At 34.9% G+C, this 13903-nt stretch overlaps 1 protein-coding gene across 9 annotated transcripts; it reads left to right on the forward strand.

The window, feature by feature from the left end:
* The first annotated feature begins 1567 nt into the window (after positions 1-1567).
* On the forward strand, positions 1568-12923 carry LOC114263485 (putative F-box protein At3g23950). Of its 9 annotated transcripts, none has more exons than XR_014347262.1 (4): positions 1568-1818; positions 11206-11282; positions 12084-12479; positions 12633-12923. XR_014347262.1 is itself a non-coding variant. In XM_082899963.1 (4 exons), exon 1 carries the CDS (start codon positions 1690-1692, stop codon positions 2758-2760), a length of 1071 nt encoding a protein of 356 aa, XP_082756089.1. In that variant the 5' UTR covers positions 1584-1689; the 3' UTR covers positions 2761-3194; positions 11206-11282; positions 11582-12479; positions 12567-12923. The 9 variants fall into 9 exon arrangements, 3 of the variants coding, with proteins under 3 accessions (XP_082756089.1, XP_082756091.1, XP_082756092.1); XM_082899963.1 differs by having other exon boundaries at positions 1584-3194; positions 11582-12479; positions 12567-12923; XM_082899965.1 differs by having other exon boundaries at positions 1584-3194; positions 12567-12923.
* The last annotated feature ends 980 nt before the right edge of the window (positions 12924-13903 follow it).

Raw genomic sequence — 13903 nt, forward strand, 5'->3', positions numbered from 1 at the left:
CCCGCATTATATTTGCGAAACTGCCTATTTATATGCGGATTGGGCGGGTTGGGCGGTTTGAGCGATTCGGATAAACTGTTGCCCACCCCTATCGACCGGTGAGGGGAAATTTTTTTTTTTTTTTGAATTGTTTGAACTAGAAATGTTGAACTGTTTGAACTCTTTTCGGGACAACCGGTTGGTCAACCGGCTGGTCAGCCAAAATTTTTTTTTTTTTTTTTTGAATTGTTTGAACCATAAATGTTAAACTATTTGAACTTTTTCATGGACAACCGGTTGGTCAACCGACCGGTCAACCGGCTGGTCGACCGGTTCGTCTCCCCCAACAATCATGTACAGTGTTTTGGTGAAATGCGAAGCCTGTCCTCAGTTTGATGAATCGTTTGGTAAAATCTCATTTTGATATCGATTTGGTGCAACTGTTGGAGCACCAAACAGTAACTTTTTCATCAAAATTTAAATTTGATATCAAGTTTGGTGAACCGTTAGAGATGGTCTAATAATCTCACTTTTATAATTTCACAAAACATTTGTGAGCAGATTATATATTTTATTTTGAATTAAAAAAAAAATTACAAGGTGAAGGAGCTCTAAAATCAGGTGCCACTTCAAAATATAATTTTTTTTTTTTACCAATATTATATTTATATATATTTGCAACTGGAGCATTAAAGACGGGTAGAATTGTTAATGTGAACACGATTCTTATCTCTAACAATAAAATTAAATAAAATTTACGTTACTAAATCCACCTGTAAGTCAATCCGGCATGACATCTGAGGAGGCGATGGTCTGGACGAGAAATTATTCGGTGTTTTTCGAGAAATTTATTATACCATTTATAACTTAACACTTGTAATATTATAATTCAAAAAACCCAACAAAATACCGCAGTCTCGCTATTTCAGCACCTCGCTGAGTTGCCCTAGTACCGCCAAATAATTTTTCAGTTTGCACAGCGCAGCCGAATTTAGCTACTATCATTTTTCAAAAACATTTTTTAAAAAATTCTATTTTCTTATTTTTGATGATTTTTTATTTTTACTGATTTTTTTAATTTGTAGGTATACCTAACATAAATATACTTAAAAAGTAAAAAAAATAAAATAAAAAAAACCTTTTAAAAATTCACTAAATACCAAAAATATAAAAAAAAATGAAAATTCAATATATTTTTTATATTTTTATTTATTTATTAATTTTTAAAAATATTTTTTCACAATTTTTTTTACTTTTTAGATACATCTAGTGAATCTAAAAAGTAAAAAAAAAATGTTTAAAATTTTAAAAATATTTACTAAAAATAAAAAAAAATACAAAAATCAAAAAACTAAATTTTTAAAAGTACGAAAATTTGTTTGGTTTGATTTTTTTTCAAAAGATATTTTGAAAAATTATTTTGAAAGAGAGTTTTGAAAAAATGATTAATTTGATGTGTATAAGAGAGAGATTTGTTTGAAAAATTTATAAACCAAACAAGTTTTAGAAAAAAATTTTAAGAAAATTTGTTTAATTTAATTACTTTTAAAAACTTATTTCTAAAAAATTTTCCTCAAAATTTTTTGAAAAACGCAAACCAAACAAGGCCTTAATTGAAAAAACTCAAAGCAAACACACTACCATTTTCGCTCAACCCAAAACCGCTAGGTTTCCAAAGAGTAGTTCACTCTCTGCTCTCAAATCACGGCCATGCACAGCGGCGGAAGCACCCATTCAACCAATTCCGACGGCGGCGGAGACGACGGAAATGGTGGCGGCGATTGTCGTCAGCTCACACTCTGCCTCACAAGCAATAATAGCCTTCCTTCTCAGACTGAGGTAAGTAGCAGCAATCCCCAATCTGATGATCAGCAAGTTGTTGTATTCGATTTGTCGTCTCTTCCCGAAGGGCTTCTCCAAGAAATCCTTGTAAGATTGCCCCTCAAATCGCTTTTTAGTTTCAAATGTGTGTCATCGGAGTGGAAATCTATGATTTCCAGCCGCTTTTTTTCTCGATTGTATGCGTCTCGGAAACTCAATTTCCGAATCATGTATCGGTACGTATATGTATCGTATTTTTGGGAAATTGTGGATCGCCTTAATCATGAATCTCATGCGTGCCCACCTGAGAATTTCTCTGTTTTGTATCTGTCTAATACTCGAGAACACAGTTTCGGTCACCAATTTAAGGTCTTGGCAGTGAGCAAAGGCTTGCTTTTGTGTTGCATGTTGGCTCCTTTAACTTACTATATAGGTGACCCTGTAACCAAAGAATGGGTTACTTTACCCAGACCCGATTACCGTAGTATCACTCGCCGCCGCCCCACATATGTGGGTGAGGGCTTCGTTCCTCTCGCTAATGAGGATAATTTAGTCACTAGCTACAAGGTGATTCGCATCGAATGGCACTCTACAGAGTCTGACGATCTCCAGTTACAGACCTTTTATTCAGAGACTGGTGAATGGAGTGACTATAACTTGTCTTGCCCTCAACGTGTTAAGTTGTTCAAACGCGGCAGCCCTTTTGTTTTTAATGGGGCAATGCATTGGTTTGCTTATGGAAATCGAGTTGTAGCCTTTGATCCTTACAACGTTGAGGGATGTAGACTGATCGATTTGCCCAATTATAGAGACATTGAAAGTGAAAATCAATATGATGGATCGTACCATTTGTGCGAGGAGTGCCAATGGAAGCTTAGGTATTTTGAGGCAGCTCCGGATATCACGGAATATTTCTGTTTTAGTATGTGGATTATGAGAGATTATGAAAGGGGAGAGTAGAATTTAGTGCATCGAGCTACGCGTAATGAAATTTGGTCAGATGATCCTTACTTACGTAGCTATTTATTGCATGCTCATTTCCTTCCGTTATTGTATCATCCATTTAATTTGGATGTCGTGTATTTAAGATGTGAGGAGAGATCCTGTATTGTCGCTTATGACATTAAAACAAAACGGTTGGAAGTTTCTTGTCATCAGTTGGTGGACAGTGTTGAAGACCTTTCTTGGCGCGTGGTGATTCCATTTGTGCTCCCGACGTGGCCGACACCGCTCCCTAGACGAGCTAGGAGGGAATGAAGCAATCAATGACTTGAGCTGCAGAGTGATATTGTATTGCCACATAATAATCCAGTCGGCATTGTAGAAGTTGTTTCTTGGCGCGTGGTAATGCCATATACCGACAACGTTCTCAACCCTTTCAGATGGTGGTTAAGGTTTCCTATATATCTTGTTTTTGGTTTCTCTTTCATGGTATTAATAAACTGTAATGTCTATAAACTGTTTTTACAACTATGAACTTCCTTTGTCTTATTACCTGAGACACCGTCTGTCATGAAGAAAAGGTAAGTTTGTACAAGAAAATAGACAATATTAGGGTTCGTTACTAGTTTTTGATAGCGATCAAAAGAGTTTTTTTTTTTGGTGATGGTTTCAATTGAATTGCAACAATAATTCACAGCAGGTTTTACCATTTATATATAAGTAGCTCTCAAAGTTGCCCTTTTAAACATAATTAATACATGATAAAAGGGGAGACCAACATATTTACTAGTTAGATGGGTCTTAATTAGATTTTGTAGACGTGTGTTTCACGATTTACCTTGCCATTTGAAGTTCCTATTGGTAAGCCTTCTAATTTACTTCACATCAAATATACTACTATTGTTTTGATATTATATACTCGCACACAATACAATTTTACTACAAAATGACATAATGTCACCTTTGCAAAAAGGGTAAAAAGAATGGACACATGCCCAATACATTAACAAGAAACAAATACATATTAACAAAATATTTCTATTTTCTTTTTAAAGCCTCAAATTTATTGTGTTTGGATCACATTTTGTGTGATTTATAGTTTTTTCAACATTTTGAGTAAGAGTTTTAGAAATTGTGATTGAGGCACATGTGTTAGAGCATTTTCAACGTTTCATCAATTTTTTTCATCAAATTTGAATAAAAATTTGATGAATACACTCCAACGGTAAAGAGTAAGTTTTCATCAATTCGGTTGATCGTCTTGCCGGTCATTCGGTGAAGAGTAAATTTTCATCAAATCTTTTTACAAAATTCCTAATTTATCCTAAAATCTAGTCGTCCACCGGCCGCCTGAAAAATTTGATGAAAGGATAAAAAACTCCTTTGATTTGATAAAAAATATAGTGCTCCCTTCATTTTAGAAAATATGAAGAAGAAGAACTCCGAAAATATGAGGAAGAAGGAATATATTTCTGTTATATTCAAAATTTCTTATCTTACAAGACCAAATGACACTCCTTATATAGGAGATATTACAAACATCATCATAACCCATTATATGCCACTTACATATTATATATTACCACTATCTACCACTATCATATTATATACATGCCACTATCTACCACCAACACTACTATCATATTCTATACATGCCACTATCTACAACCAACACCACTATCATATTCTATACATACCACTATCTACCACCAACACCACTATCATATTCTATACATGCCACTATCTATCACCAACACAACTATCATATTATATGCATGAACACAATTTCCAGCACTCCCCCTCAAGCTAGTTTGAAGATATCTTCCATAGCCAGCTTGCTAGTCAGCTTATCAAATTGCTTCTTGTGTAGTCCCTTCGTTAGCACATCAGCTAATTGTTCACCTGTTGGAAGGTAGGTCATACAGATTATGCCAGCATTGATTTTCTCCTTGATGAAATGTTTATCCGCTTCTATATGTTTTGTGCGATCATGTAGAACTGGATTATGAGCTATAGATATAGCTGCTTTGTTGTCACAATAGACCTTCATAGGTGTCGGGTGAGAAAGCTTTAATTTTTCAAGAATTCTTTTAATCCACATTACTTCACAGATTCCATGGGCAACAGCTCTGAACTCTACTTCTGCACTACTTCTAGCTACCACATTCTGTTTTTTACTCCGCCATGTAACTAGGTTCCCACCTACAAAGGAGCAGTATCCGGATGTTGATCTCCTGTCTGTAACACTTCCTGCCCAGTCTGCATCTGTGTATACTTCAACTTGAAGATGTCCATGTTTCTTGAATAGTAAGCCTCTCCCTGGAGTTCCTTTCAAATATCTTAAGATCTTATAAACGGCCTCAAAGTGCTCTGCCCCTGGTGAGTGCATGAACTGACTTACCATGCTGACTGCAAAGGCAATATCAGGCCGCGTATGAGACAAGTAAATTAATTTCCCTACAAGTCGCTGATATTGTTCTCTCTCTTTGACTTCTTCAGCCTTAGCAGCTTGTAACTTCAAGTTAGGCTCGATCGGAGTCTCCGCCATCTTACAACCAAGCATACCTGTTTCTCCAAGGAGATCAAGAACATATTTTCTCTGATTAACGAATATACCTTCCTTGGATCTTGCAAATTCCATTCCGAGGAAATACTTGAGGGCTCCCAGATCCTTAATGTGAAATTCTTTTGCGAGTTTCTCTTTGAGGGCTGCTAACTCTGCTTCATCATTACCAGTTAAAATGATGTCATCAACATAAACAATCAAAATTGCAATTTTACTGTTTTTTGAATGTTTATAAAATATTGTGTGATCTGCTTGACTCTGCGAGAAGCCACAACTGATAACTGCCTTCCCAAAGCGTTCAAATCACGCTCTTGGTGATTGTTTGAGTCCGTATAATGACTTGTTCAATCTGCATACTTTGTCACTTCCAAGTCTCTGCTCAAATCCCGGCGGTAGGCTCATGAACACCTCCTCTTCAAGATCACCATTGAGAAATGCATTTTTAATGTCAAGTTGATGTAGAGGCCAATCTGAATTTACTGCAAGAGATAATAGTACTCTGATGGAATTTATTTTAGCAACAGGAGCAAACGTCTCCTGATAGTCGATCCCATAAGTTGGAGTGAAGCCTTTAGCTACCAGTCTCTCCTTGTATCTCTCAACGCTTCCATCTGCGTTACATTTTATCGTAAACACCCATTTACATCCAACTGTTTTCTTGTCTTTGGGTAGATCAACTATCTCCCAAGTACCACTTCTCCTTAAAGCATTCATCTCCTCCATGACTGCTAATTTCCAATTCGGATCATCCAATGCTTCCTGTATATTCCTTGGAACAAACAAGTGTGAAATCCTAGATGTGAAAGCTCTATGGTTTTTAGACAGTCTTTGATAGGAGAGGTAATTTGCAATAGGATGTTTAATGCAATTTCGGACACCTTTCCTAATTGCTATAGGTACATCAAGGTCGGAAATAGAAGGAATAGGATTACCTAAAATTTCGATGCCAGAACTCGGGTGGACATTCGGGTCATTAGGATGGACATTCGGGTCATTATTCCTCAGATGAAATCGCTTCCTAGTATAAACCTGAAGCTCAGGATTTAGATCATTTTGTAGTACTTCTCCCCCTAAACAAGAATCTTCTTGACTAGGCACCATAGAACTTGGTTCTCCTAAGTGATCATTATCAGATAGATGTGGTTTTTGTGTAGGATAAATGACATTGGGGAGCGGGCTAGAAATATCCCAAAAACGGTTTTCTACTCCACTTGTCTCCCCCTGAAGAGAAGTGTTGGGGAAATAGGATTTTGTTTCCACAAATGACACATCCATACTCACATGAAATTTCTTGTTTTGAGGATCGAAGCACTTATACCCCTTTTTGTTTGAGGAATAACCCAAAAAAACACATTTTATAGCACGGGGGTCAAGTTTTGAACAAAATTGACTGGGAACATGAACATAGGCAGTACATCCAAAAACTTTGGCGAGTAAATCAGAAAACAACCTCGTGTCAGGAAAAAAAGTTTTGAGACAATCAAAAGGTGTTTTGTATGTTAACACCTTTGTAGGCATCCTGTTTATCAAATAAGAGGCTGTTAAAATTGCTTCACCCCATAAATATTTAGGAACATGCATGTAAAACATTATAGCACGTGCTACTTCAAGTAGATGTTTATTTTTTCGTTCTGCAATGCCATTTTGTTGAGGGGTATCCCGACATGTAGATTGATGAAAAATCCCCTTTTTTTCCAAAAACTCACCCAACTGCTCATTGAAATATTCTGTTCCATTATCAGAATGTAAAATACCAATTTTGGTTTGAAATTGGTTTTCAATCATATTGTAAAAATTTGTGAATAAATTTTTCACGTCAGATTTTTTATTCATCAAATAAATCCAACATAAGCGGGTATGGTCATCAATAAATGTAACAAACCATCTTTTACCAGAAAGAGTAGTGATTTTAGAAGGGCCCCAAACATCACTATGAATCAAATAAAAAGGTTTTGAAGCCTGGTAAGGTTTTGGCAAATAAGTAGAGCGATGAAATTTTACAAAAATGCAACTTTCACAATGAAAAGAAGAGCAATCAATCCCTTTAAATAATTCTGGAAATAAATGTTTCAGATAAAGAAAACTAGGATGTCCTAGCCTATAGTGCCATAGCATTATTTTTTCTCGAACAGAGATTGAACTGGTACTATTAAAGCTCTGAGCTTTTTTATTACTAACAGGTACTTCATCAAAGTAGTAAAGACCTTCAAGCATCCTAGCACGCCCAATCATCATCCCCGAGTTCTGGTCCTGAAATTCACAATGGGATTCAAAAAATGTAACACGACAATTAGAATCCTTAGATAGTTTACTGACAGACAAAAGGTTACAGGCTAAGTTGGGGACGTGAAGAACAGCATTGAGATTAATTTTCTCAGTTAGTTTAATAAATCCTTTTCCTGCAATAGGTGAAAAACTACCATCGGTTATTCTGATTTTGTCATGACCAGAACAAGGGAAATAGGTACTAAATAAATGGGAAAAACTAGTCATGTGATCGGAGGCACCGGAATCTATGATCCACGGAGAGAAGTTTAGGCAAGAGAAGGCTTTAGGATTTCTACCTGTTTGTGCCAACAAAACACTAGGAGTACCGGTTGAGGAGTTGGATTTTATCAGCTTTAAGAGTTGATCAATCTGCTCTTTGTTGAAGGGACCTGAATCGGCTTCATTAGCGGTAGGAAAGCCACGATTCTTCTCTCCTTGTTTGCTGCTTTTCTAGTTGACAGGTTTGCCATGAATCTTCCAACACGTTTCGCGTGTATGGCGAGGCTTGTTGCAAAAATCACACCAGACCCGTGGCTTATCATCAAACCTGCGCTGGTAATTTGCAGCCTTGTTGGCCATAGCATCGCTAATTAAAGCAGAAATTTCAATTGATTCACCATTACCTTTTTTCTTAAGCATGACGCTCCTTCGGCTCTCTTCCCTTCTGACTTCGGCAAATACTTCGCCAATGGATGGGAGAGGAGGTCTGCCAATAATTCTTCCTCGCACTTCATCGAACTCAATGTTGAGGCCGGTAAGAAACTTGTAAATACGGCTGTCTTCCACAGTTTTCTTGTGGTGGTTGCAGTCGTCAACCGATTTCCATTCGTATGTGTTGAAGATGTCAAGATCCTGCCATAACCTTTTTAACGAATTGAAATATTTGATGACGGAATCATCTCCTTGACGAATCTCTCCCAACTTCAAAGTTAATTCGAAAACTTGAGATTGATTTCCTAGGTCAGAATACATCTGACTAACATTATCCCACAATTCTTGTGCAGTAGTATAGCACATGTAATTAGAGCTTATATCCTCCTCCATGGAATTGACCAACCATGTCATAACCATGGAGTTTTCAGCGTCCCAATTGTCGAACAGCGGATCATTAACAGCAGGAGCCTTCTTGTCACCAGTGATGTAACCGATCTTTCCTTGCCCACGGATATACATCCGGACAGATTGTGACCAGCGGAGAAAATTATCACCATTTAGGCGGATGGTGGTGATTTGGACAGAGTGAGAGTTGGACGTTTTCACCGGAATGGCAGCGGCAGGGGTTGAAGTGGTTCCGGACGTGACTTCCGACATGGCTATGACGGTTTTAGGGCTGCTGTGTTTTTTGTTGCTCTGATACCAACTTAGAAAATATGAAGAAGAAGAACTCCGAAAATATGAGGAAGAAGGAATATATTTCTGTTATATTCAAAACTTCTTATCTTACAAGACCAAATGACACTCCTTATATAGGAGATATTACAAACATCATCATAACCCATTATATGCCACTTACATATTATATATTACCACTATCTACCACTATCATATTATATACATGCCACTATCTACCACCAACACCACTATCATATTCTATACATGCCACTATCTACAACCAACACCACTATCATATTCTATACATACCACTATCTACCACCAACACCACTATCATATTCTATACATGCCACTATCTATCACCAACACCACTATCATATTATATGCATGAACACAATTTCCAGCAGATATCAATCTAATGAAACGGTTAGAGTATCATTTTCACCGATTTTTCATCAAATTTAAATTTGATGAAACATTTGATAAAGGATTGGAGATGGCCTTAGAAGTTTCATATTTGTGATTTATGGTTTGGAGAATTCACATAGTAAAAATTTTAATAGAAATTTTTTTGGATTGATATGATATTAATATTTTTTAGTTCCTTTTCTAATATATAGTTTTTTATTATTATATTATTAATTTTGTATTACAAAGTTGTTGGAAAACCAGCTAAAAAAATGTTTGAAACTTTTGAGTTAAAATGTGCAACGACCTTGTGGATTTTTGAAAATCAACTCGTGAAAATGCTCTCACAATGATCAAAATAATCGCTTAGAATTTTTCTAGAGTTTTCATAATATCATCTATGTAAAACAATGGTTGGAATACTGAAAAATGAGCCAAGGAGGTCGTTATATACATGTTCAACATTTAAAACCAATTCTGGGAAGGTTTTGCAAAAACTAGACAGGCAATCAATCGCTCTTCAAGTGCGATTGATCGTGTTATAAACGGATTGATCGCTTGTCGATCGCTTCCCATTGCACAAAAACATTTTCCAAAGTGATCGATTACGGATTAATCTTTTGCTTCTACACCAAAAATTATTCCAAGAATGGGAATATCATGAATTTCATCCATGCCTGAAACCTACCAACCCCCCAAGGAGAATCTATTGCCCACAATTTCTATGAAAGGAAGGATGCTCAGTGAATGATTCTTAACTTATATGACTCTAGAAATTCTATAAGATTATTACATTTTGTTTTTGCTGAAACAAGTAACTAGAGTCTCATTCCTATTTTATTTTGGGATAAAAAGGGCTTTATATATATATATATATACATGTTATGGAATCAAAAGAGTTTCGAGCTTACTTGATTGATAGGCCTTTGTACCGTACAAATCATTTAGATTGGCCTTGGAAAGCAACATAGGAAAGAGCAAAATTTGTGTGAATATAGTAAATTAAGAAATTCAAAGGAATCAAATTAGAATAGATTTGTATTGGATCTTAAATGAATCCTATCTGTCTATTCTTATTTTAAAACCCTCTAGACTAGATGTCTTTCAGCCAACTCACTCAGGATATGTATCACCATAAGAAACAAAATTCATGTCAATTTCTCTTTTAAGTTTGGTAAAAGGGGTTTTTATTAGATTTCTCGAATTTTAATTGCATTAAATAACCTTTTCAATCAATAATGTACATTAAATGTTATTTTCCCAAAAAATAAAAGGTCTTATTAATTTCTCCACAACAATGCACCAAGTTACATATATGGGACATGGAATATGATAAATAATTATATATAAAAAAAAGAACTAGACCCAACATTAGTCCCCATTTGAAGGGGGTCTGGAAGGAGGAGGTAAATTCAGTATGAACCTAACCTTCCATGACCTCAAGATTAGTAGATTCAGTTTTAACTAATGAACCAGTGGTTAAATGAAAATACCACACTTATCTTAAAGGACTACTGCATTTTTCTAGTTCAAACACCGCCAAGGAATGAGAGAGTAAACATATATTAGTCCTACTCTTGTGCTACATACCTACAATTAATGTAGTGATACTAGCTATGACCCATGCTTTAAGGCACTCCCATGAAGGTGCTTCCATTATTATGTAGTTATCTTGACATTAGCTGTTGATGAATGCACCGGGGGGGGGGGGGGGGGGGGGGGGGAACTTATGAATCCCTCCATTTAATTCATCACCGATGTTATCTATTTGGTACATAGCAATATGGACTCTAGTTCTCGACTAATGTAGTTCTATCGCCATATTCATTTATTTCTTATTGCATAGTTTTAGCGTGATAACATCTGATGTTATGCCCTTTTTTTGGTAGGTAATAATAATCTGAAGATGTGCCTTGCTTGTGCTGATGCAAAGATCTGCCACTAGTCAGGCCATTATTCATTGCAGGTGAGGGCATGGAATCAAGATATATTAGATCTAAATGACAAGTGTCATTGCGCATGCATCATTGCATCGAACTTTTTTGAAATCTATTGCATGTTTTACCAGAAATTTGTCTGTATTATATTAGTACTTCGAGTGGCATTTTATGGACCATTGCGTTTTTTCTTCTAGGGATTGATGATTCTTTCAAGTTAAGCTTATATGCTTGTTTTAGGAAGCTGTTAACTTTGCAACCCATATATATATATATATATGCATTCACACTTTTGAGGGTATGAGTTAACATCCATTTTATCATCAAGTCTACCAAACCTGCCCATTTAACCCAAAAGTTTACCAAAAATCTCACTTGGCTGCCAGCTGAAGTTGGGACCAAAAACAAATATTTTGATACAGTGAGATGGGAAAGAAAACCAAACTGAGTAGGTTGCCGGCCGATCTTAGTTTTTGGTCCATGTCACCAGTAACTACAAATCATCGCCTTTGTGGAGCCGGAGTGAGTTTTGGAGGAAAATATTGACCCAAACACTGAATTTATTACCCGCATTAGATTTTGGGATGTAAATTTCAAAATTTTGTATGAAACCTAAAACTTAAATATTTGAGTATTTAGAATGCTTTGTTGGTAGAAAATAGTCAAGATAGAGCTTTTCTAGTTCAGATTTGAATTTTTTTTTTTTTTTTCTTTTTCTCAAAACCATCACTGAGTTGGATTTCTCCCAAACATTCAACGTGTTTCCTTTTCTTGTCAAAACTACACATAACATGAAAATTTTTCTGCTCTCACTTTTTTGGTATGTTTAGAGAAAAGAAAGTCTGCATCCACAGGACCTGTACGATAATCTCACTCAAGCTATGACTATGGTGACATCAGTGCAAGCAGTTGGCATACTTTTCTCTTCTCGTCTATCCATATCCATAGAGATCGGTAACCTAATTATTCGACATATAAATAGTGTTTGTTTTTTATTTATTTTTTATTTTGCTTTTAATAATAGTGGCCTGCACTGAGATGGCTGCCAAGTGGGATTTCTGGTAAACTTTTAGGTAAAACAGGTGGGTTTGGTAGACTTGTTGCCATTTTATTTATCATATGTAGGATAATATCTTGAAAACCCAAGGAGTTTCTGACGAGGACGTTTGTTTGCACTATTGTGTTTTTTCTATTAGCGCATATGGAGATCCGGAGACTATTCAAAGGTAATATTTGTTAGTTGGTTCGTTGTTATTGTGGTTCCCTATGGGTATATCGTGATTGCTTGATTTTATTGTTGACATGACAACTAGGAACTTCACAACTCTTTACAGTTGTTGTTTCTTGTACCGAATGAGATGCCCAAATTGCTTAAACAGGTATATATTGGACGGAAAAAGCTTGAATTCTACACGAAGATCCAAATAAAGAAAGGAAAAGCTGGTGCTTCAAGATTCTTTTTGCCCTGAACTTTGTCTCGTAATTTATAATCTCGTTTTCCCCAATGTTCTTTCCTTTTTTTTCTTAAGACTAGGAGCTAAAGAGAAGATTGGTTGACTTGACAGTTATTGGAACATTTTATTTCGTACTGTTGAATGAAGCATTGTATCAAAATTATTTTTTGACTGAGCATAAGGTTAAGATTTAATGTATTATTGTTGCAAGAGAAAGAGATTGACATTTTTTATTGTTTTCATTTTTTTTGGACATCTAGTTTTTTTTTTTTTTTTTTTTTGGACAGAAAAGCAAGAATTTGATTAACTATCTTTAATATGTATGGTCAATACTATAGCATTTTTTTTTTTTTTTTTTTTTTTTTGACAGAGATAGTCCCATGAATCTATTTGCAATTGAAATTTATCGTTGCAACTATCTTTAATACGACAAGATCATTGTTACACTATTATGATTGATGAATGGTTGGTAGTATAGCAGTTTTTTTGTATTTTATTTTATAGTCCTCGCATGAATATATTTGCAATAGAAATTTATTGTTGGAACTATCTTTAACATGATAAGATCATTTTTACATTATTATGATTGAGGAATGGATAATGAAAAAAAAGTAAAAAATGATATGTGAATCAAAATTTTTAAGTTTTTGTGATTTTTTTTAAGTTTTTAAGTTAAAATATTTGTGATTTTTTTAAGTTTTTATATTATGTTAAAATATTTTAAAGTTTTTGTGATTTTTTTTTTCCAACTTAAATGGAGATAAGTACAATTTACCATTTTTAAAAAAAAATATTTGGTCAAAGTTTGGAGATATGTTGGGGTGGCATCTACCTAGTAAATGCTTTCTTTAATTGGAAGGTAAAATCAAGGCCTTTCACCTTTTTTATTCAAAATTAGATAAATAGTGTAGGAATAATTTATATTCCTAATTAGTAAACTAGATTTTTTTTTAAAAAATATATGACTTTAATATAAACACTTAGTAAAAACAAAACACTAAATTCTTTTACTTGAATATGACACTTAAGAAAAACAAAATATTAAAATTAATTCAAACAGTGATGTGAGTAAAATAAATATTAAAAAAATCAATAATCATGCTTCTATAAAAATCCAATTAGTAATCTATGTTTTATTAGTAATTTGAAAATAAAATTTATCCAAAAAGTGTTAAAGAGCTGTAAAACCCGATCAG

The sequence above is a fragment of the Camellia sinensis genome, chromosome 1 (genome assembly GCF_055761805.1).
Source record: "Camellia sinensis isolate YWXY chromosome 1, ASM5576180v1, whole genome shotgun sequence".
In the NCBI taxonomy this organism is placed as follows: Eukaryota; Viridiplantae; Streptophyta; class Magnoliopsida; order Ericales; family Theaceae; genus Camellia; species Camellia sinensis.

Excerpts from the sequence above, each read along its gene's own strand:
- LOC114263485 (XM_082899963.1), top strand. The coding sequence starts at position 1,690 with ATGCACAGCGGCGGAAGCACCCATTCAACCAATTCCGACGGCGGCGGA.